Source organism: Dermacentor silvarum, chromosome 3 (genome assembly GCF_013339745.2).
Source record: "Dermacentor silvarum isolate Dsil-2018 chromosome 3, BIME_Dsil_1.4, whole genome shotgun sequence".
Taxonomy (NCBI): domain Eukaryota; kingdom Metazoa; phylum Arthropoda; class Arachnida; order Ixodida; family Ixodidae; genus Dermacentor; species Dermacentor silvarum.
In genome coordinates this window covers 190,472,908-190,496,266 of record NC_051156.1, presented here as the reverse complement: position 1 = coordinate 190,496,266, position 23,359 = coordinate 190,472,908, and the positions used below count along the sequence as shown (strand labels likewise).

The following is a 23,359-nucleotide window of genomic DNA, read 5'->3' as shown; positions in this document are numbered from 1 at the left end:
GGCGCCGACGAGCCAGTTGGTGCTTTGTTCGCAGAGAACGGATTTGCTCTAGCCATATACAGCTTTGATGTAATAATCTGCCACTCTAACCACCAGTCTAACTTTTCAGTTCCCTTTTAAAAAGCTAGCAAAGCTCTAGCTTACACCGAAAAGGTGCGAGCTTTAGACCGATTTACACCCTTATTCACTTTTAAAGCGGGGCTTTATATGTCTAGGCGAAATCGTATATGGCTAGGCGAAATCGCCTGTGTACAGAAAATTATCGTCAGCATTGGCGCGAGCCTCATCGTCGTCTTCCGCAGCTGGCTCGTTGGCGCCACTCGGTTTGCGCTCGTGCCACTGCTCCCGCGTTCGTCGTCGTCGTCTGCTTCCACAGCTGGCTGCGTTGCCACTCATCATTCCAGCGTTGAATTTCACTTCTCTAATGTCGTCGTAATGGGGAGGCCGCGTTTACGGGAATATGAGCCGTTGCTTAAGGGGGTATGAGCTATTCATTGTCTTACGTAACGGACAGATTTAATTTTGAAGCAATTTAACTTCGAAGAATCGCAAGCGGCAATGATGGGCGAATGCTGCTAACAACGCCGCTGAGCAAACTCGAGACATCGAACGCAAGCCACAACGGCGGACTGCAGGCTTACCGCCAGTGACGTCGTTCTCTCCCTCGCAGCCGAACGTGTGTGTAACCTCATAATTCAGAAATACTTTAATGAACCCTCGGCATTAACCCAGTGATAAACACCGGGGCCGCACGTGTCAGCTCCTCTAGTTAACCATCTTCACGGAGTGAAAGGGACGGCGAATTTTTTAAGGGTGTAACTTGCTTTGCAGTGTGGGCACTGCTATTATAGTGCTAAATACGACGGCGCCAAATGCTTCTACCATGATCGACCGCTCACGGCCGAATGTAGAGTATAGGGAAACGACGAAACGACTGTAGAATCGTGGTCGAAGTATTGTGACAAAACGTAGCACCGTAGTGCTTCGAGTTGTACCAAAACAAACAAACTGTCATTCGCACCGTTACGCGTACACTTGCAACCACGCTGCATGCAGGACTCCACTATTCAACGCACTCTGTTAAGTGAAGCTGCGCAGGAACTCCACGCTTCGATTAATCAGATATGAAGCGTAGAAAACGGAACGTGCGCATAGGGACGTAGCGTGAAAGAAACCACCGATGTTGCAGCGAGTCCAAGGGTCAAATTGCTTCCGAGTGAGAACTGAAATCATACCAAGTCTATTATTAAAAGCAATAAATGACCACATACACGGATTGGAATATGACTCACGGAATTACACGGCGGGAGCTGTCATCGTTCGAATATATCCAGAACTGTACCAGTTCGTGCTACGCACGCTGGGTTGTAACGACGCCATGTCTCTTAGCACAGGCTCCACGCGGTGGGCAACGGCGCCACAGTCGTGAATGTTAGGCTTAGCAGTAGCAGCGCAAGCAACACTGCAGTCGGTGGTGTTTGGGCCTCGGAGACGCCGCGGCTGCTGAAGTACTTGAACGAGCGGTACACGTCCCGGTTCTGCGCGCTGAAGGTGGGCCTCAGCTGGCCGGCCATGTGGTAGACGCAGTAGTTGAGCGACACGTACATGTTCCTCCGCAGGGCGTCCACCTGAGGCGCAAAGCATGAACCGTGTGGTGTGGGGCTGCGTCCAGTGGACCATCGGGGAACAGACCTTCTATACGATACGCATTCATGGTGAAATCACAGACAAAAAATATCTGCCAATATAGGTTGCGCTAATTCTGCGCTATCTTTGCACACTGATATGGGACCCCGCCCCTCGAACAATATGAAAGGGAACGCCCAAACTTTCTTCATGACGCTGTACTGCGACTAAACATACACGCCCCATATAAAAGTGCTCAATGAAACAAGGTTGTAAAACGCCACAATTTTTTTTTCAGAGCGAAAGCTGCGTTTTACTATTGAAAATGACAGATTTGAATGACCATATCACCATATCACTATAGTGTAGTCACTATTAAAAAAAACGAATTTGTCGCTTCCTCATATGACGACACTTATAAAATTCGACCCCATAAAGCCAACAGACAATGAAGCCAAGGAAAGCATCGGGGAAATTAAGTGTGGTTGAAATTGGAATGTAGAAAATAATGAAGAAAAGGGAAAATGAAAGTGGACGAAAAGATAACTTGTCGCCGGTGGGAGCCGAACCTGCGGCGAGTTGTTCAAATAGCGAGTTCAAATTTCGAGTTGTTCAAATAGCGAAACTGTCGAATTAAATGCGTATATTCCATATATTGTGCCTTCAAATATTGAATCGAATACCCAATTGAATACGGAACATCTTCCTGCTTCTAAACGTATAAAAGAAACATGCGAAGGAAAAGTAAAATGAAGTCTTTTTCATTTCTACACGCAGAACTATTGGAAGGCCATTGAAATGAACAGCTTGTATACATAAAGAGAAGTGAAAGGTCTTGCAACGCATACCTGCGGCATGCATCCTCCAGTTATATTCGGCCACAGGCGAATATACGGAGAGACCAAGCATTAATTCACCGAGTCGAGTACTCCGATTGGAAACTGAAGTATTCGGTTCCTGTACAAAATTTCTCAGAATCGTACAATAGCTTGATCGCACCGGACGTGTACCTGGCGACATCTTGTAACAGTGTTTCACCTATTATGGGCCTCAGATATCGAGCGCGCGCAGGTTTTGCTCCGCGTCCGTTTGCCCCGAGATGGCGCTGTTAGCAGAGGACTCTTGGAGCCTCTAGCAAAAAAAAAAAAAAAAGTTTATCCAGAGACTTCACAGCTCATCCATTACATTTCGCAACATGGAAAAAACGGCGATAGATAGAAATGTTCACACAAATGGTGTCGACAGCTATACAACCACTATTTTGTTTATTGCATTTAAAATGTTTTACAACTCGTAAAATGTCTGCAGTAAAATTGAGTACGCGTATGTAAAATTTCTGACGAGATGTCTCGTTTCGGTATGCAAGATCACAGCAGGCGTAGTATCAATGTGGTGTTTAATTTTTGCAAATTCACTGGGATACTATGGTATGCTTGTTACATCCACATCTTTCCTTTTTTTCACCGGTTTGAGTGTGTTTCAACTGGCTGTCCTGTTGTTCCCAGCTATGCCTAGGTCTGCACACGTCACGATGTTGCACTGCAGGTAGAGTCCGCTCCAGTAAGTTCACTAGCACATATCGGCTGGCGCAGCACATTGAACACAGATGGTGCTAAGCTGAGCACAAATAATTTCAGAGAATTAAAACCCAGTCAGCGAAGTAGATCAAAGTAAGCCTGTCCACGGATAAAAAGCAGACACGATTCAAACACCGTTATAGTAATACACATGAATGCCCTCAACTCGTAGCAGGCATTTTTTCTCTAGGGACTCAGTAAATAAAGACCATCATTTGAGCCATCATTACAAAATGTTCTGCATCAAGGCGCCTTTCATCCTATGTCATCGCCTTCATTGCTGACATCTTGACAGATTCCTTTCAGCCTGTCCTGGTTTAATATTTGTTCAAGCTTCTGAAGGCCTATCAGTGCTTTCTTCGCATCACAGCACTTCACGTACTTCGACGTCAAACACGGTAAGGCTTTACTCCGCGCTTATACTGAGCCCTTCCAGGACTGAGATGCGGGGTGTTGGGCAGCGGCGTCCCCATTGTCGGAATCAGAACGTCGGACAGCCGTTCCCAGCCTTCGAACAAATGATCTGGTATGCCTCCGGCAGCCAAATCTTCGAACTGGTACATGTCGTCGCATGCTACCTTGTCTGGCGTGACAACTGTCGGTGCGCCAGCTCGGTGGTTCCGTTTGCGAGCCGCTCTCCCAGCTGCGATTTCCTGCAGTGCCTTTGTGCGTCTTGCCGCTGGCTTAGAATCCTGGTCCGATGATTCGGAGCCACGGGATTGACTTGCGCTTGGTCCCGCTCTTGCGGTGGACTTGGGTCGTCTACAACCTCCTATCTCTGATGGCTTCCGTCTTTCGGTGCCCCCTCTATTCGGTGCAACGCAAACCTCTGAAGAGTCAGCTTCTTCGGTGCCGTTCTGTTCAAGACCACTTCTGCAATCAACCATAGCGCTCACTTGAGACCGTGTCAATTTCCTTCTTGCAGCGCAGACGTGCTTTTTGACGTCTTCTGCAGCCTTTGCTTCAAGAATTCCGTCACGGGTTCGTTTCCCAGCTGGCGTTTTGGTTAAAGTTACGGCTACGTGCTTTTCAAACGCTGGTGGTGTTTGCTGGTCTCTTGAGGCGGTGTTCTGGCCCGCAGCTTCACCCTGGTGTCCTGAAATGGCTGTTTTATTTTGATTCTGCTTACTTCGCATCAGTCGCGTCTCAGCTCTTCTAAACTGGATGTTTGATGCACGCTTCTCGTGGACCATGGTGGGAGTGCACGTCCTCTGCTGTTCTGTAGCTGCGTTGTCACCTAATGCACTGCATATCTCTGGAGCGTACATGCTGTGTTTCGCACGCGCAGTACCTTGACCGCCATCCAGTACCAACTTGCGCCTTGCTTTCATACTTGATTTGGGAGTCTGTCTTGTTGCCCGTGGTCTGGCATAAACTGTTGGCTTGCACTCTCACTAGTAATCCGACCGACCGACTTCTCGTTATCGGCCCACGACTCGATGAACGAGTAGCCGGACCGCAACTCTGCTTCGCCGCTTTGGTAGTTTCAACTCCACTCGAAAGGTTTCAGGATATATGGTACTTGCTTGGAGACAGTCCTGGCTTCTTTCGCAGATGAAGCAACTCCGTGCTCTACTGCAACGTACGCGATACCGGCCTTGTCTTCTTCACTTCTGGACGTCGGTCGCCATCAGTCTTGCCAAGGCGTGGAGGCGGCTGTGGCACGAGTCCCACCGTAAGTAATGTGGCCGGACGACCGTCGTCAGTGGGCGTTGGAACTGAGCGCTGCATCTCGTTTCATGGTCACGTCACATCCGTTCGTTTACCGACGCCGCTGAAGGGGGGTAGCGTCCGTAATTCGACACGCTGTTTGAGCCGCGGAACAACGCCGGGCCTGGACCGCTGACAGCAACTCAGCCCGCACGACTTGCCTTGGCGTATCAGTAGCTCACCATAATACAGTCATCCGACGAGCAGTCGGGGAAGATATGTCCCATGCGAGACCAGCGGTTTTCGGTCCGAGCGTCTCGGGAGAGGAGCTTGCATGTAGTACGTTCTATCCTGGCTGCACTCAACACAAGCAAACAGGAACCACTCGACGTAAGCACCTGGTCAGAAAAAAAAACAACGAAGCTTTGTGCTCGGACCTCGAACGCTCGCCGCTCTAGCTCGAAATGGCTTGAACATGCAATGGCGATCTGAACACCGCCCCCCCCCCCCCCCGAGGACGTTGTAATCGCTGCGCATGCGTGAACTGAAGTATAGTTGAAAAAGGACAACCCTCTTTTACCGGATGCCATGTGATAAAGTTGCTTTTTTTTTTACTTTTTCAAAAAGCTAATTTAGAACACATACTAGTCTTTGACGTGTCAACTGCATGAACCTGATCATCGCCCTCGAGGGCTCCGTGGTCATTGCACATGCGCGAGCTGAGAGACAAAAATCGAAGCCCCTTTCTTAAAGAAAGATGGTTTAACGCGAAGCTTTCTCCCATGCGAACTGAATCAAAGTCCAAAGCCAACGACCACGCAACGAAACCAAGAAATGCTGAGCGACCCGATGCGATGAATATGGGATTTGATTGCTCGTTTAGGATTGTTTTTTTTTTTTTAACGTTGAAGTTGAACGAAGACACATTTCGTTAAGTTGCATAGCCTTTATTTCAGATCATGCAGCCGTTGATTACACGCACACACTCACACCTTCACGGACGACTCTACACTCGCACAGTATTGCCTTGTGATCGCTGAGATAGACAGTCAGAGGCTTTGCCGTTGCCAATACACGGGGTCGGCCTTACGGGCACGATCGCGCTCGCGCTTACGTTCGCGTACGGCAGCCTCTTTCTGCTGTGCGCTGCACCCGCGATTTACCCATCTAAGTATTCACTACAACGTACGCTCCCGTTCATTATTTTGTTTTCTTATTCTTTTTTTTTTAGTTCGCCCAGATACAAGTCAAATATATCCAAAATGTAGCCAGGGAGCCAATTTAGAACTTTACGCCGAGAGCTCCCGAAAGTTTGCCAACATGGCGGAATGCAGCTACCAACGACATGCTGAATTGATGCAGCCCATATATGGGCCATACATGGGCTTCAGTGAATTGAGCATATGAGGATGCCTAGGCTAGAAAAACGACAAGAATACTAAAGAGAACCTGGAACTGTAAGTGCACGTTGACAGAACGGCGTATGCCATATATGATTAAGTTAATTAAATTATTGGGTATTACGTGCCAAAATCACGATCTGATTATGAGGCACGCCGTATAGTGGGGGACTCCAGAAATTTGGACCACCTGGGGTTCTTTAACGTGCACTTAAATCTAAGTACATGGGTGTTTTCGCATTTCGCCCCATCGAAATGCGGCCGCCGTGGCCGGGATTCGATCCCGCGACTACGTGCTGCTAAGCCCAACAGCATAGCCACTAAGCAACAACGGCGGGTTGCAATATATGATTAACTATCGCCAGGTGTTTTATTCTTTTAAGGATTGTTGGTGGGCTGGTTGGTTCTGATTCATAGTCAACGAATAACAGCGCGAAATGACAAGGACGCGGAGGTGAGACACACATGCGTGAGGAGTTTTACAGAGAAGCAGTTAAGGGCTAGTTCCCCCAGGATCGTGCCCACGTGTAGAAAAAAACTATCATCATCAGCATTGGCTCGAGCGTCGTCGTCTTCTTCCGCAGCTGGCTCGTTGGCGCCCCTCGGTTTGCGCTCGTGCCGTTGGATGCTGTGCCGAGCACGAGCGCGTACTCGACACGCGCTCGTGCCACTGCTCCCGAGTTCGTCGTCGTCTGCTTCCACAGCTGGCTGCGTTGCCGCTAATCATTCCAGCGTAGAATCTCACTTCTCTTCCGTCATCGTAATGGGGAGGCCACGTTTACGGGGGTATGAGCAATTGCTTAAGGGGGTATGAGCTATTCATGAGCAACTGACGACGTGTCCTAACGCCACCGCCAACGCGCTCGGGAAAGGGCTCGTCGTCGATGTGCCGATTCTAGCTTGAGGCCTTCCGAAGCCCAGGCGAAACGTCAGCGAAGAGCCGCGGACTCCGAGTTGAGGGAGCGCGATGTTGAGGCCAAACGTCAGCGTCGTCTTGCCCTCCAGGAACCCGACAACGGTGGTGCACGCCTCGGCAACGCTAGCGCTAACTTCCCCGGTGCGACGGCCAGGATTCAACACGAGTTTCTCAACCGGAACGTTCGTGAACGTTCATGATAGACATGTTCGGTTGGGTGATGCCCAACGACGATACGCCCATTCTCATCATGGGGGCAATATTCACTACAGCACACCTACCATAGTCACAGCTTTGCTGGCTTCCATCTTCACAGTAGCGGAAGGGCTCCGTGACATTTTTTACCTATCTCGGGTGCCGTGAGCAAGACGCAAGCTAGGTGCGCTTGCGCATGTGTCAGCCTCTTTCCCTATGTTCAGAGCCTCCATGATTTCCCTTGAAACTTTTTAAAGCGAAAGCTTTACTAACCTAGTCGAGCCGAGTTTCGCCGTCTCCAGCAATTTGACCTTAATTTGACCGCAGTTACGTGTAGCCTTGGCAACGCATGACGTGACTCGCCGAGCTCCGCAGCCGCCATGTGCCCTAGCCGCCGCCGCCGCCTCCAACTTGGCGCAGCGCTCTACGCAGCAGGGTCGCCACCTGACCTCGTGACTCGCCGCGCGCCTGGCCCTGCGCTCGCCTAGTCAGTGCGAGCTTGGCCATGGATGAGAGCGAGGCCAGGCCTTCATCTCTGAGCGTTGCGCGGGAGTGGGAGGCTTTGAGCCGTCGTCGGCAAGCGGCGCCTGACCACCCCGCGGATAACGCCCGGTGAGCTGCTTCACTGGAGAGGTTCCCGAATGCCAAGCGCGCGAAGCTAGAGTCGGAGACTGAGGAAGAACGAGCCGTTCGGCTAGCAAAACGCCGGAAGCGGGACGACATCGTTGGTTAAGCTGATCAAAGGCTAACCACGTGAAACCAAGATTTAACCAGGCTAAACTAAGCTCTCGTTTTGCATATCCAGGGTTAGCTGAGCTAAGCCGCTGCCATTTTTTTTTCATTAGAGCGGGAAACGGTAGTTGGAAATTTGGTATGCGGGAACTGACGTTGCGCAGCGAGGTTGCTTGACACGACCAGCTGTTGTCATGTGTATTTATGTTCTTTTAGTCTTTCATTGAGGCAGCGCCCGGCTTGTTCTATGTGCCATTTGTTACATTAACGAGTATTCCACAAACCTGTCCCCGGGCCTGCCCAATCCCCGTCCTTTTTTTTCTCTCCTTTGGTTCTGTTACAGCACTCCCACATGTAGCCATCCATGAGCGGTAGAGCGTCTAGATCCCTGAGATTAGTTTCTGTGAAAGCGCAGACATTTATCAGTGCTCTATTGTTCCTGAATCTCTAACCACCTCGCCGTTACGACGACAGAAGAGAAGTGAAATTCTACGCTGGAATGATTAGCGGCAACGCAGCCAGCTGCAGAAGCAGACGACGACGACGAACGCGGGAGCAGCGGCACGAGCGCGTGCCGACCACCTGCGCAGCTTTGAGAGCACTTATTTTTCTTGCGATAGCAATTATATTGACACTCCAAAGCAGATTTCTGCCGTCAGAGTCGCCGTTGCCGTGAGGTTCCGTATGACGTCAGTGGAGATGAAATAGAAACGCTGTATGTGCGAGTGAAAGGGCGCGAGGGACGCGCGCTTTCACGGGGAGTGAACGCACGGCGAAGAAAAAGCGCGCGTACTGCGCCGTGCTCCCTTAAGGGCTGCAGAAGTAGGCGTCTCTTTCCTCCTTTACAATCACCATATATGTAGAACAAACGCGCCTTCTTCCGACGCGCGAAAGGCCGTGGCGGGGAGGGGGGGGGAGGGGGAGGGGGAGGGAAGGGAGGCGACGTTTAGCTGCGGCATCAAGTGCCTATTTATATCAGAGGCTCCGGCAACAGTCACCAACGCCGTACGCATTTTGTGCGAACGCGGGCAAAACGCCGACGGCGTCGACAACAGTTCTGCGTGCTGCCGGTGCTGCTGCATGTCCAAGGTTATACACCTATCATTACTCCGTATAGCTCTCTACAAATTTGCTATCGCAATTGATGCTTCGCCTTTCAGGTGAAACTGCGACAACTTTTTACAGCGTAAGCTCTTATGGGCTCATTCCAATAGCCGTTTCGGGTCGCGATGACGCCCCCGCCGGCCGCTTCCGCCGCGTAACCGCTATCGCCGGAAACGCGAAAAAATTACCCGATTCCCGCCGGGATCGAACCCGCGCCCGCTGCGTGCGAGGCGGATACTCTACCACTGAGCCACGCAAGCCCTTGCTATCAGGCCGCGGAAATAGCCTTAATGCAAGCACGTAGTGGGAGACGACTCAAGCCTCCGCCAGTATGGTGGCGCCATCAAGGTAAGATGCCTGCAAACGCAGCGTCCGCAGGCGCAGACGACGATATGCGATTCAGACGAGGCACGCAATCAACGTGCTCCCGAGCTGCCGAGCCTCCGCCAGTGTGGTGGCGCCTTCTAGTTAAGGCGCCTGCAAACGCGGCGCGCCCGACATGTAAGTTGCAGTTGTAAGGCTTCATCGGGCTCAGCAGAGTGCTGTGCAGAGAGCATTACAAGCCTCAGCTCGCCGTCCACGCCGGGCGGACAGTTCAGATCGTTCTCGTCAAAACGAGGCGAACAGACTGCCGCGAAGACCCTGTTGTGCGTGGTGCCCAAATTGGAGCTACTCTTGAGCCGCTCCACCAGCTTACGCTGTGACTGTGCTGCGTGTGCCGCGCAGGCCTGTGACTTTTTAGCGTTACATCGCCAGCGCAGGCTAGCGTATACATCGCTTGTACACGCCAGAAAGCTCGCCTTCGAAAGCTCGCCTTGTATACGCCAAAAGAACCAGAAAGCTCGCCTTCGTGCATAGAGTTCGCCGCAAGCGTTTCCCGGTAAATATTGCGGTTGCATAAGCTGCAGTTGCCGGGAAGCATGAGAAGCAGTCAAGGACTTTTATATGGTATCGGGTTCTGCTCTTAAAGGCGAAGCTTAAGCATCTCCCAAGTTTTTTTTTCTTTCTTTTTTTGCAGCCAAACGTACTTCAGAATCTCTAGAAACCCTCTAACCCTCGGCGCACGAGCCTCGCATGCGCCTTCGATATAATTAGGACAGCAAGACGGCGGTAATGCGGCACGGGCATCCGTATGATTTTTTGTCGCAATAAGAGTTCCCACAAGTCCGTAAAAAATTCTGCTGGGAAGAAATCTTCACCTGGTCCTCTCCGATGGAGGCGGGCTTGGCCATCACCAGCGTCGGTATGCTGCTCGTGCAGGGCGGGAAGGTGAGCGATCCCGAGTAGGCGTAGTAGTGCTGCGCGTACGGCGCCATGAGCGACCTCAGCCGCAGCTGCACCGGCGCCCGGGCGCCCCACACACCGCGCAGCTGTCGCGTGCTCTGCACGAGGGGCTCAATGTCCGCCACGCTGCCCGGCACCTCCTGCGCAACCCGCGAGCTACATTTTTCAGAGAAGGGCTTCTTCGTTGGCATTTTAAATGCAAAGCATTTCTTGGCGAACCTTTGCTACTTTGACAGTATCTATCTATCTATCTATCTATCTATCTATCTATCTATCTATCTATCTATCTATCTATCTATCTATCTATCTATCTATCTATCTATCTATCTATCTATCTATCTATCTATCTATCTATCTATCTATCTATCTAGCCACCTACGTCTTGGTGCTCTCATGGTCGTTTCGTTAACTTGGTACGTGCCAAAATTGGCATACTGTGACAGAGTACATGACGAACATAAATGATATGTAACGATATGAATGTCATGATATCTGTGTCATGTAGGTCATGAAACAGCCGCCTGCGTGTTGGTGCTCTCATGGTCGTTTCGTTAACTTGGTAGGTACCAAAATTGGCATTGTATGACAGGATTGTATGACGAACTTAAGTGATAGGTCGTGACATAAATGTCGTGACATGCGTGTCATGTAGGTCATGACAATGACCCAGCGAAAAAAGATTAGCACTGAAAAACCACTGAAATGGGTTCGAACGTGGGTACTAAGTGAAGGAAACGCTAAAGGATGCTGGTAGAAGTGATAGACATGAGCATGACTCAGCAAAAATGACAATGACTCAGCGAAAAAAAGATTAACAATCAAAAACCACTGGAATGGGTTCTGACGTGGGTACTAAGTGAAGGAAACACTCAAGGGTGGTGGTATAAGTCATAATCATGGGCATGACTCAGCAAAAATGACAATGACTCAGTGAAAAAAGATTAATACTCAAAAACCTCTGAAATGGGTTCGGGCGCGGGCACTAAGTGAAGGAAACACTAAATGGTTGTAGTAGACTCTCTTCAAAACCGCCGACTAATAAAGTTGTTATCACACTTCCACGCGCTTCCGCGGATGTCACATCAATTTTTGAGTGTTTTGATCACCCATTTAAAGTGCCGTGTCGTCTTTATAAACCATCGAGGGACATATGTATCTGCCATTGTTAACGATCGAGTTGCAGATTTTCCAAGGTGTGCGATTATTTCCGTGTGGAGTGCTTACTTACTATATCAGTGTTACTAAGTGAAGGAAACACTAAAGGATGATGGTAGAAGTCATAGTCATGACCATGATTGAGGCTTTCGTTTCAAGGTCTCTTAGGTGTAGCCAAAGGGACTCCTGGAGACTCATGACGTGTGTGTCATGTAGGTCATGAAAGAGCCGCCTATGTACGTCCAGGTTCTCTCATGGTCTTTTTGTTAACTTCGTAGTCTCCTCGCACACTGCTTCGCATAACATCGATTCCCACAGGGTGTGGGATCTGCCGGCTTTTTTTTTATGAGGTATAGACTCTTTTCACCGTGCTCCCGTGGTCGCCACCATGTTTGACCATGCGGTAACACGTTCATTGCATGCCTCAGCCGGCCTCCGCTGAGCCCGTTCACAACGGCTTCGACCGCGATCGAGCCCGATCAAGATAGATCGCTATCGAAAGTGCCCGTGTGACACGCGCGTAAGTACAGCGTTCTTGTATTACACCCCTATGGGAAGGCGTCTGCCGCGCAACCCAGAATACATAGAACCGCCACGGGGGCGACGCGGTCAATCTTGAGGCAAGAAATGGCTACACTCAGCGCAAGCGCCACCTGTGTGTAGCGAGCGAATTAGCCGGTGAAAATTAAGGGTCTGTATTTTCGCTGCACTGAACGGTAACAGAACCAGGCAGAAACAAAAGGACTCTTACTGAATGAAGTAACGTACAATGAAACCAGAGGAAGCATAGGGGAAGTTAAGTGTCATGTCTAATTGAAATGTAGATATAAAAACTCACAGGATGGTTACGAGTGTGTAACGCAAATGTTTAGGCGTTAGGTGTGGTGTGGGTTACGCCTTTTCGCTCCGGATATCCAGCTCGCCAAATCGCTTGGTGTTCTGAAGGTCGTCTTCCACGGCATTTCAGTGTAAATGACTTGCGATAAAGTGGCAGGTCTCAAAGACGAAGAGGGACAACAACACGACAATTTTGCAGTGAGGGTGTATAGCTTTTGGGAGACGCGTCGCCAAAAAAAAAAATTGCCGCGTATCTGCGTGCTTCGCTGCAAATGTCGTCGAAAGACGATAGTCTTCTGCCGGCCGTACTACATGAGTGCTGGTCTGATCCGCGGCCACCCGTGATGCTGTTCTCGTACCATTTCCGTCCTGGCATGAAGGTTTGTTTGAACAGATTTCATTTTACCGCATTATTTCATCAAGCGGCCATTTATGTTTTGCCCTGCCTCAGACAGCGCTTCCTTTATGTTGAATCGGCCGCATCTGGCTGGCATTGATAAAATTTAGGAGGCGCTGCGTGAGACATGGACGCCATCTGGCAATACATCGGGAAACATGAGCTTGTGCAGAGGGTTTCCTTCCTCCATGGCAGAGGGCGCTCGTCGGCGCGCAGTCGGGGAACGTCGTTCGTCAGCGCGCATAGCATGGCATTTTCAGCGCAGCTTAAGAAACTAGGGTCTTTAGAGTTACGTATCTATGTATTTTCTATTAAAGGAACACACCTCCTAATACTTACCTAGTGACGTTGCGCCTCAGATATGCGTAATATTTACTTTGTGATCGATAACGTTCACAAGTATGAACAGCCGTACCAGTTTAAGCAGTGTGGGCGGTAAGCAAGTGGTCCAACTTTGGCCGGGTGGCTGAATCGGGTGACAGACAGACAAACAGACAGACAGACAGACCAAATTTTCAGCGTTTAAGTTCCCCAAGAAAGACTATCGTCTTTAATAAAACCTGTTGCTTGCGCGCGTGCGCACGCGCGCACGCACACACACGTGCGCGAACACACAAAATATTTTGCTTGCGAAATTCACGATGCAGCTGGAATGGCATTCAACTATAGAGTTTGCTTTGAACCCAAGCACATCGAGAGAGAAGCGAAGAACATACGCTGCGGCAGGAGGGAGGTGCGCAAGCGCTCTGATCCCTGTGAGGTCCATCTTTTGCGAGATACAAGAACCTGCGGTTATGCGTACTCACGCGGAAGAGGACGGACATCATTGCGGCGCCGGAGTTCTCGTACAGGCAGCTGGTTGTGGTTGGCTTCTTCGAGGAAAACAGAAGCTGCATCTGGGTGGAGGAAGCCCATGAACAATATATATACCACGTGTTTCAGCCACGACTGTCTCGAGTTAATAAAGTTCAGTGGTGGGTTAGCAGTAAATGCGAGAGGAATAAATGCGTGAGCATTACGTCGCACCTTTCTGAGGTGCCGGATTCATGATTTAAACCGCGTTCACCCCATTCCAAATTGTTGTTCCACGGGTTGCCGTTCCACGGGTTGCCGCGCGACTGGCCGCTCGAAGCACTGTGCGTGTATTCGCGGGCTTATTTCACGCTCGGAAAAAACACTTTTATGTAGCACGTATTGAGCAACAGAAAGCTGTATCGGGAGTTTTTCATGTTGCTCTACCATTTCCTCATGGACACTTTTCATCTAATTACAATATTTTAAAGTTGATTAATTAATTAAGACTAATTATTCATTAGGCGGAATGCCAAAAGATAATCTGTGTATCTCCAAGCGACGGCAAACAACATTACTTTGGTTCTGTCCAGCTACGTGGCATTTGCGTATTTTTAAATCTTGGAGCACGATATTTGGGACCCCCTGTATAATACAGCCGAGTAGTACAAATTGTGACCCGCCGGGGTGGCTCCGTCAGCTAAGGCGTTGCGCTGCTGAGCACGAGGTAGCGGGATTGAATCCCGGCCGCGGCGGCCGCATTTCGATGGTGGCGAAATGCAAAAACGCCCGTGTGCTTGCGTTGTAGTGCACAATAAAGAACTCCAGGTGGTCAAAATTAATCCGGAGCCCTCCACTACGGCGTGCCTCATAATCAGAACTGGTTTTGGCACGTAAAACCCCAGAAAGAAGAAGTAGTACAAATTGTGTGGGTAGGCCGGAAATGCGCAGAAATAGTAGCGATTCGCCAAGGACTGAAGCAAGAATTCCCTGTTTCTTTATCATTGTGCAAGTTTTAGATTAAAGGCATATAAGACGACTGTAAAACAGTGAATTAGGCGTTGATCTATCTTACATCCGTAATGGGCAAAGGATTCGTGCAACAGAAGGTCTCTGTGCTGATGTATGCGGACGACATAGTGCTACCATCGGACAATGCGAGGGATTTACAGAGAATTGCGAATATAAGTGACAATGCAGCGAAGAATCTATAGGCCTTAAGTTTAGCACTAAGAAATGGGGAATTGTGATCATTAATTAAGAGACCAGTAATGACGTAGAATCAATCAAACAGCAATTAATGCCCACGATCAAGCAATATACCTAGGTGTATCCATAAACGAAGGAAATACTCAAGCATATCTACCAATATTACTAAAAACTAAGGGGAAGCGGAAGCAGTAATAATGAAACAATAAATATGAGGTGTGGCGAGGCACTTGGAGAGAAGTAATGGTACCAGCACTAACGTTATCAAATGACCTTGTGCGCCTATATTCAGAGATATTGTCGGGGTTATAGAAGTTAACGAAATGTCAGGGGACCGATTGGTATTTGGCGCCCATGGTAGAGGCACAAATGAGGCAGTGGAGGCAGACACGGGTTGATCCTCTTTTGAAGTCAAAGAAGCGTATAGCAAGATCAGTTTTGAAAAAGGACGCAAGAACATAGATGAAAACAAATGGGCGGCTAAAGTGCACACACATTTGTACCTCAAAACCGTGCAACACGAAATGGCGGAAAATGTAATGAAAGTTGACAACCAAGTGCAGGGTAATTGAGAGTGGAAATAGACAACCAGGAGTCATCAAAAAAGAAGAAAAAATGTGGTTGATCCCTCTTATATAGGAATCGGTATAGAACACGAAAGTGAAACGTGTCTTCACAGAAGTAGTGTAATGTTTATTGCACATTGATATATAATGTCTATTGGTGTTTTGTAGCTAAAGCGCCCTTAGGCGTTGATGCACCCACGCTGACGCCTGGTGGCACGTCTCCTCCATCACGACTACCAACGTCGATGACCATGAGCAACCGTCGTGCATATGGAAGCTGCACTACGCTGCACACGCTAGCACAACGCGAAAGACGAAGCACGTAACTGACACACTAATACAACGCGCAAGACAAAGCACGTAACTGAATCGTCACCGAGTCAAATCAGCGCGTACAGCGCGTCGTAATTGCAGCCTCCGCGATCAACTTCAGAAACATTTTCAGAGCTAATTGCGGAGGCCACGCTCCGCTGTGCTGAGTACGGTGAACGCCACCTAGGTGGCGTTGGTAGTGCTTCTTGATGCCAGCGTCCCTTCGAATGCTGGCATCGAGGCGTCGTAGTGCTGAGACCACCGAAGCGTTCACTGTCGGTGCGCGTTAGTGTCATAATGCAGTACTTCTCTTTTCTGCTCGTAGGCGGCGGCACCACCCCGAGCAAGAGCGCGGGTACACGGAGGAGTGTTAGATATATAAGGCGCGTCTGTGTAGCTCTCTGCAAATGCGTTTGTGGCGCAATGGGTTAAACGCTCGGCGATCTATCGTCGCGGACCGAGAGGTCGTGGGTTCGATTTCCAAATTTTGCATGTTTGTGGAACTTTTTCTTCTGGTTTCTTTCTTTGTATTATGTTCGTGTACATTGTAAGAACGTCATATCCGTGACGGAAATACGTCAGTGAAGTCTTGGTGGACCCCGGCATAAAACACTTTCGTGTTAAAAAGGGAGAGATACAGATATGGCAAATTGGATGCAAAAGATTTATAAATATGGCAAGAACACAAATCATGGGAGAAAATCTGTGCGAGAACACAAATGGCAGTGCCTTGCAATTTGAGGATCGACCTGGCTGCCTGAGTACAAAAACATACTGGAGCAATTATTTGCAGCAGGATGGGGCATGTATCTGCTGCAGCAAAAATCCGGACACAGTTGGGCACATCGTAAAGGAGCACATCGCCATGATATTCATCCAGCAAGAACCGTAAAGGACGCACTCCTTCCAGAAGCGCATGAACTCAAAGCCGGTGGGAACATTAACTGCATGATCAGCGGCTAAAATAAGCGAGATACATTTATAATATAACTGGAAGATAAGCAGGGAATGGATCGATAGAGCCGTGGTCGTTACAGGCATAGGTATAACTGTACAATACAGAGGTGGTGGTTTTAATGAATAGACGAAAAGGTCAAGGAAAGATGAGGAGCCTTTCTCATTGGCTTTGATCGACTAAAACCAGGTTATCTCAAGCAGGCAAGGTGACTATTTTTTGGCGCCCCGTTTCAATGTAGATGCCAATAGAAATAGAAATCAACATCACTGTAAATTTTGGACCCATCGACGTATATATATATATGATAAATGTCGACGAATTGAAAACTTGCGCACAGGAAGCAACATAGTAAGCAATTATTTTCATTACAAGATTATCATCATCATCGTGATCTTGTAATGAAAATTGAGAATGAAAGTTACTTTCATTACAACATAATGGTGCATAATTTCACTCGGCGCACCTCGGCGACGTACTCCTCGTTGTCGATACGATGCTCGGAGCCGGGCCCCGTCGGACGTCCGAACCGCAAGATTACGCGAGACAGGTTGTAGCGGACTGCCAGCGGACCACCGTACAGGCTCACCGTCCCGTCCATAAGGGTCATGTAGACTGCGAACCCGTCGGCAACGCGCAGCGTAAAATATGTGCGAACCGATGATTCAGGCAGCCACAACCTAACCTACCCTCACTTAAATGTGTCTTACACTCTGCAACGGATGGGGCCGTTTAAATGCGGACCGCATATGCAGGAGCCACATAAAATAGGCCGCATATACGCAGTAGGCCACTAGCAGTGAGCTATTTATAAGCGTCGAAATTTTGGTCTACTTTCCGCTTTATGTGCGTTGCTTAAAGCCGGTATAGACTAAGAGTGATATAACGTTAACCTCGCCTTTGTGGCATGGGTATATGATGATGTGCAGTACAGTTGCAGCGCTATAAAGTAACGCGAATCATTGTTGTTTCGTATAGTAGAATGGCACTCACGAACCGTGGCGATTTTCTGAAGCGAAACGTAGGTTGTGAAAGATGATGATTAAATAAACTTTATTAAAAAGGTAGAGGCCGGCGGTCTTGCGTATGCCGCCCTCAGGTTGGTGGCTTCCTTAGTCCGGGTGAAATGCTTATATGACATTGCATTGTTATAGATGATTATGTACAGTTTCACATTGTTTAGGGTATGTGCAATTATACATATGTACATCATGTGACATAATTACTCAATGTCCATCGGTTCACTGATTGTGGTTTCGATCGTGTCTTGACCGGTGGCATCACTGGTGGTTTCACTGGTGGATTCACCGATTACGGCGGAGCAAGCCCAATGTGCGTCATTGCTAACGTCAATGTCCATGCAGGTGCGCTTTGCGTAGAATCCGAGAGCCTATGAATGTCAAGCGATAAGTGATCGTGCATTGATTCATTGACGCTCTACTGGGTCTCAAGGTGACATTGAGCGCTATCTGTGCGTTTGATAACAGCTGTGCGCTCCGAATGCAGTCCTATAGGTCATTGTATGAGACGATGTGTTTCGGGATCGGCTCACGCAAATGGTCAGATACCGGTCACAAAAACAACTGTCTCCATCCGGAAAAAAAATGCTTCGCATTAAAAGGACAACGCTCTTGAATAAGTAAAATTTATGATCCTCGGATAAATAAATTGCGACACGAAGGACTTGCGATAGCATGTCCACGTCTCTTTCGGGCATGTGTTTTCGCTGGCGGCACCTGGCGGCACCTGGCAGCACCTTGATATAATGAGGTCTCGCATCGGGAGGCAGGCATGTTAGTTAAAGCAGGCAAGAAGCAAGAAAGACATTGTAGGCTACTTAAAACAATAAAAAAATATTTGATTGCGTTCATTTTGCCACCGTTCGTTAATTCGGCCTTTCGGGTAATTCAGCCAAATCTTGCGGGCCCACAAGGGCCGTATCAACGGGAGTCGTCTGTAATACGATTGTGGGCGTTTGAAATTGATGACCGTCTAAATAGTTCCGTCATGGCTCGAGACCTACGTATCATCGCAGAAATAGAGAAAGGATTTCTAGTTTGACGGTTGCTTTTGATCACAATAGTATATCTAAACTAGAATAGGTGCGATAGAAATTATACACATTATACTTCTAAAGTGCACTTCCACAATCCGACTTTTTCAGCTATAGTTGTAGCTCGAATAACAGCGCGCGGCCTTTCTTTCTTTTTTGCCTTTTTATTTCTTTCTTTTCATTTGGAGCTGAGGAGCACAATGGTGTTTTTGTACAAAATGAAGTTATGTTGTTTTTCTGTGACTATAATTAGGCTACGTAAATGAACTTAAACCCGTTAAAACCATTTCCAACCGTCAATCTTGCGATCCGTAGTTAAACCAACACAAAAAAACGTTTTAGTGCGACCTATGTACTGCTGGCTGTCAGGCTACTTGCGAAACGTCGCTGCTTCGAACTTCCACGTCTGCTGTTGTCATTTGTGCTGAAGTACACTGTAGCTGAAGTGTCCTCGTCTGCCATCGGCTGGATGTCAGATTCAGGGAGGCGGACATGACTTGCCCAAAAAATTGAAATACATATTCAAATTAGTAACAAAAAATTACTAATTAACTTCTTAATTCATTATTTTGCGGCACATATTGCAATTTACGAATTGTAGCTGGTGACATTGTCAGGCGTGTCCTCTAGGAAAGAATTTCCAGAATGACACCACTTTGGAGATATGAGCCATCAAACTCATCGTAAAAACGCATTGTTGGTCCACTTACTTTTTTATCAAAACGCTCTTTTATGCATTCAAGCAAAAAACTAACTGGAACGCCTATGTATTTCGTGCCGCACTTTGGGCAATATCTCGAAACTGATGTCATCCTGGAAATTCATTTCAAGTTGATGCGTCTCGCAAACTCACCGGATACAATTCGTAAATTGCAATATGCGCCGCAAAGTATATTAATTCAGAAGTTGATTAGTCAAATTTTGCTAATTAGTTGAATATGTGTTTCGATTGCTCGTGCTGGTAATGTCTGGCTCTTCGAATACTCCAGCTCAATGACAAGAATTATGCTATCTGCCACAGGCGATCTTTTAATATTCTGTAAAACAAAAATGATCACCCTCTATATACGGGGTGTTTTATTTTATCATTAACAATTTTTTTAATTACCCGTGACGTGTAGCAGAATTCCACTTCCTGAGCTAGATTACTCGGAGAGTCAGACATTATTTGCAGAAACAAATGATAGTGAATCTGACTAATTAACACATTCTTGCTAATTAACTTTTAAACCAATTCCTTGCGCCACACATAGCAATTTACGAATTGTAGCCGGTTACCTTTAAAGTCATATCCACTTGGAACGAATTCTGGGGATGACACCAGTTTCAAGATGTGCATTCCCAAACTTTGCAACGAAATTCATTTATGTTCCAGTAACTTTCCAGTTTCAATGCATAAAAAGGCATTTTGTTGAAAAAGTGGAACAACATAGCATTTTTGCAGCAAATATGACTGCGCTTATCTCAAATATTCTGCTATAGTTTCAAAGTTCGTTCCAAGTGGATGGTCCTTATGAAATCTCTAGTTTCAATTCGTATATTACAATATGTGCGCTAAAGTAATTAGTTGAAAAGCTAATTAGTAAGATTTTGTTAATTTGCAGGCGTAATTATTTCCAGTGTATGTAATGTACACATTCTTCGAGAATTCCAGTTAAATAAGTACATTTGGGCTAAATACTATAGGTGCTTTAAAGTATATATACAGTCGACCCCGGATATATCGAACTCGGATGTAACAAATTATCGTGCATAACGAACAGCTGTAAAATCCCCCTTGAGCATTTTGCATAAAATTTTTATGTTATATATCGAATTATTGATATATCAAACTATTTCGCAATCCCCTTCGAGTTTGATATATCCCAGTTCGACTGTGTTATATATGTTAACGTTAAAATAAAATGCCCGGTATATGCTCACTCTTTGATTCGATCAAAAAGATAAACGTGGTGAAAATCAACAGCACGGCGGAACTGAAATGCAGCGGTGTCCACGACGGAGAAAGGAAAATCATTCTATACGTAGTGTCGAAACAAAGCAACGCTGTATGGACGCCACCCACCGCCGTGCACACCGTTCTCGACGACGTAGTCGTAGAGGTTCTGGAACCCGTTGTAGTAGAGCGTCTTGAACTGGCGGAACTGGCTGTCCAGGTATTGAACGTGGATCGGCGACTGCACAGCGTCGCCACACGCCTCGTACCTGGTCTTCCAGTCCGGGTGCTCTGCGTTGTATGTGCGCACACATTGGCTTCTGTACACCACCATCTTATGGACCGCGCCTATACTTCCCCAACACCAGACTAAATACATATTGATACCGACTACAAACACTATGCTTACGGATAACAAGAGCAAGAAGTCTAGCTTTCCTCCCCCCCCCTCCCCCCTCCCCCCGCTTTACAGACACACGCAGGCTTTCTAATGATGTGTGTGTTTTTGCGAGGAGGGGGGTAACGGAGATGGCAGCGTGCAGTGCCCGATCTCGGAGACCACGATTAAACAGTGCAGAGTTGTGACTTGATATATAATTGGTTTCCCTTGCTGAAAACAAAAATGATATCCTGCTGTTTAGCAGGGTAGCAAATTGTATTACGTGAATTTTGCGAAGCACGCGTATTTCTGTCGCTTTTAAGCTGCCACCGTAACTCCCGGAGATGTAGGGCTATATAGTTGCAAGCTGCTGGAAATGTAGCTTTTATTTCTATCTCTATACCACATATATGTACCACCTATATGCATATATATATATACCACCCAGGCCCGTAGCCTGGGGAGGGGGGCCCTAGCCCCCCCCCCCCCCCCTCCTCGAAATTTTGATCTTACCGTGCGTTCCCAAAAATAATTACTGAAAAATAGGTGCTTTTCCCAAATAGTCAAGGCCTTCAGCAAGTGCCCCCCCCCCCCCCCCTCCGAAAAAAAATTCCTGGCTACGGGCCTGTACCACCTATATGTATGCGCCAATGTGGTTAATAAATGTATGCTATATTATCCCAAATCAGGTGGCCGCGTATAGCGCTATACGTGTCATTTAAGCGGGTGCATGCATTACGGAAGAACGTGGAGACCACTGCCGATCCCCCGCCTCACCTTCCAAGCACACACCTATAAAATGCGGCTGGTCGTATACACACACGACACGTTTTTCATCGCGATTTATCCGCTCTTATATAGCCGGCCTTCTTTCATCATTTTTTTTTTTCACCGTAATAAACGGTGACGTACCTAGCAGCACAAATCCGTTTCTTCGCTTCATGCACTCAGGTTTCGTGTGAATCCACCTGTACCCGTCGCAGTACTCCTCGCTAAACTTATCTGCAATCAATAAGAAACAAGAAAAAGAATGAAAAGCGGGAATTCAGTCATTTTTAGCATCCACAAGACGAAGCGGCGATGACGGCGCACGTTGAATAATAGAGAGTTTTAGATTAGGGGGACGCAATCGCTGGGGCCCGCTAGCGCTTGGGGCCACGGTACTGCGCATGCGCAGACCGCTATGCGCATGCGCAGTACTGCATCCTCTAGTGATAGGGTGCCCCAACGCTTGCGTCCCCCTAATCTAAAACTCTCTATTACTTCAGCCTACAAAGTGCTCGTTCTTTGACGCAGCTGGAGCCACTGCATATACTGGTTACACAAAAAGCACATAAACATATATAAGCCATAGTGGTTTTCAGACACTTGCCGGTACTTTCCGTGAAGGTGTCTTCGACAGCAGCGGAAGCCGCCGTTAGTATCATAAGCAGCGATGAGTATTCTCCAACGGATACGAGCCACCCGTACTCGATTCTTCTGCGCGCCATCTTTGCGTTGTTTCCCAACAATGGATCTTACCCGCTACAGCGGATTGGCGAAGAAGCAGGGGGGTTTCACAACCGCTTTGATAAGATTATAACCAAAGTAAAGCAGAATATTGGAGCGTATGCTTGCAGCCAGATGGAGAAAAGATGCAGAAACGAGAAGAAAGCTACGTAATGAATTTTTGAGATATTATAATCTAAAATTGAGAAATAAAGTTACAGAATCAAGATAAGTCAGGAAAATGAATGAGGTAATCGTATTGCGCCCCCAATAAAGTCGTAAATCACTAAGCAATACTAGGCGTCCCTGTGGCTGAATCCCAGCGAAGGCGCCCCAAATGAGAGAATGACTGGCGATGTTAATTACAGTCCAAGTTGCTGACATGAAACTTTTAAAGGCTTTCTTTGTCAAGAAAATCGGATACAGGGTAGGAAACAATGCTCAACAGGTTTGGACTAGAGTGTACTAGACCATTGTCTAGTACACTCTAGTTTGGACACATTGCAAAGGTAACATAGAGGGCACAGAGACAGACCAGATCTGTTAAATAAAACATTTGACGGCAGAATACGGCAGCGCCATCTTCTACTTCTTCTGAAGAGGCCCTATTTGTTCTTCTCCCTTGCTTTCTTAACGCTGGCGAAAGACAGCTGCAAAATTTTACTGACCATGTACGTGATCCTACCTCCACCTCCCCTTTCTCTCTCTCACACACACAAAAAGAAAATTGTACAAAGTGGAAGAACTGAAAGAAATTAATATTAACCTTAGAGAAGCGCAGCGCGGTGTTCGCAAG

General features: G+C 47.7%; 1 protein-coding gene across 1 annotated transcript; it reads right to left on the bottom strand.

Moving 5' to 3' along the window:
• Nucleotides 1-1,091: 1,091 nt before the first annotated feature.
• On the bottom strand, nt 1,092-23,359 carry LOC119445097 (carbonic anhydrase 4-like). Its single transcript, XM_049664082.1, has 7 exons — nt 23,330-23,359; nt 21,988-22,077; nt 20,826-20,987; nt 17,174-17,322; nt 13,680-13,769; nt 10,400-10,624; nt 1,092-1,628 (listed from the first exon to the last, which is right to left on the bottom strand). The coding sequence occupies exons 2-7, from the start codon at nt 22,016-22,018 to the stop codon at nt 1,386-1,388; spliced, it is 900 nt and encodes a 299-aa protein (XP_049520039.1). The 5' UTR covers nt 22,019-22,077; nt 23,330-23,359; the 3' UTR covers nt 1,092-1,385.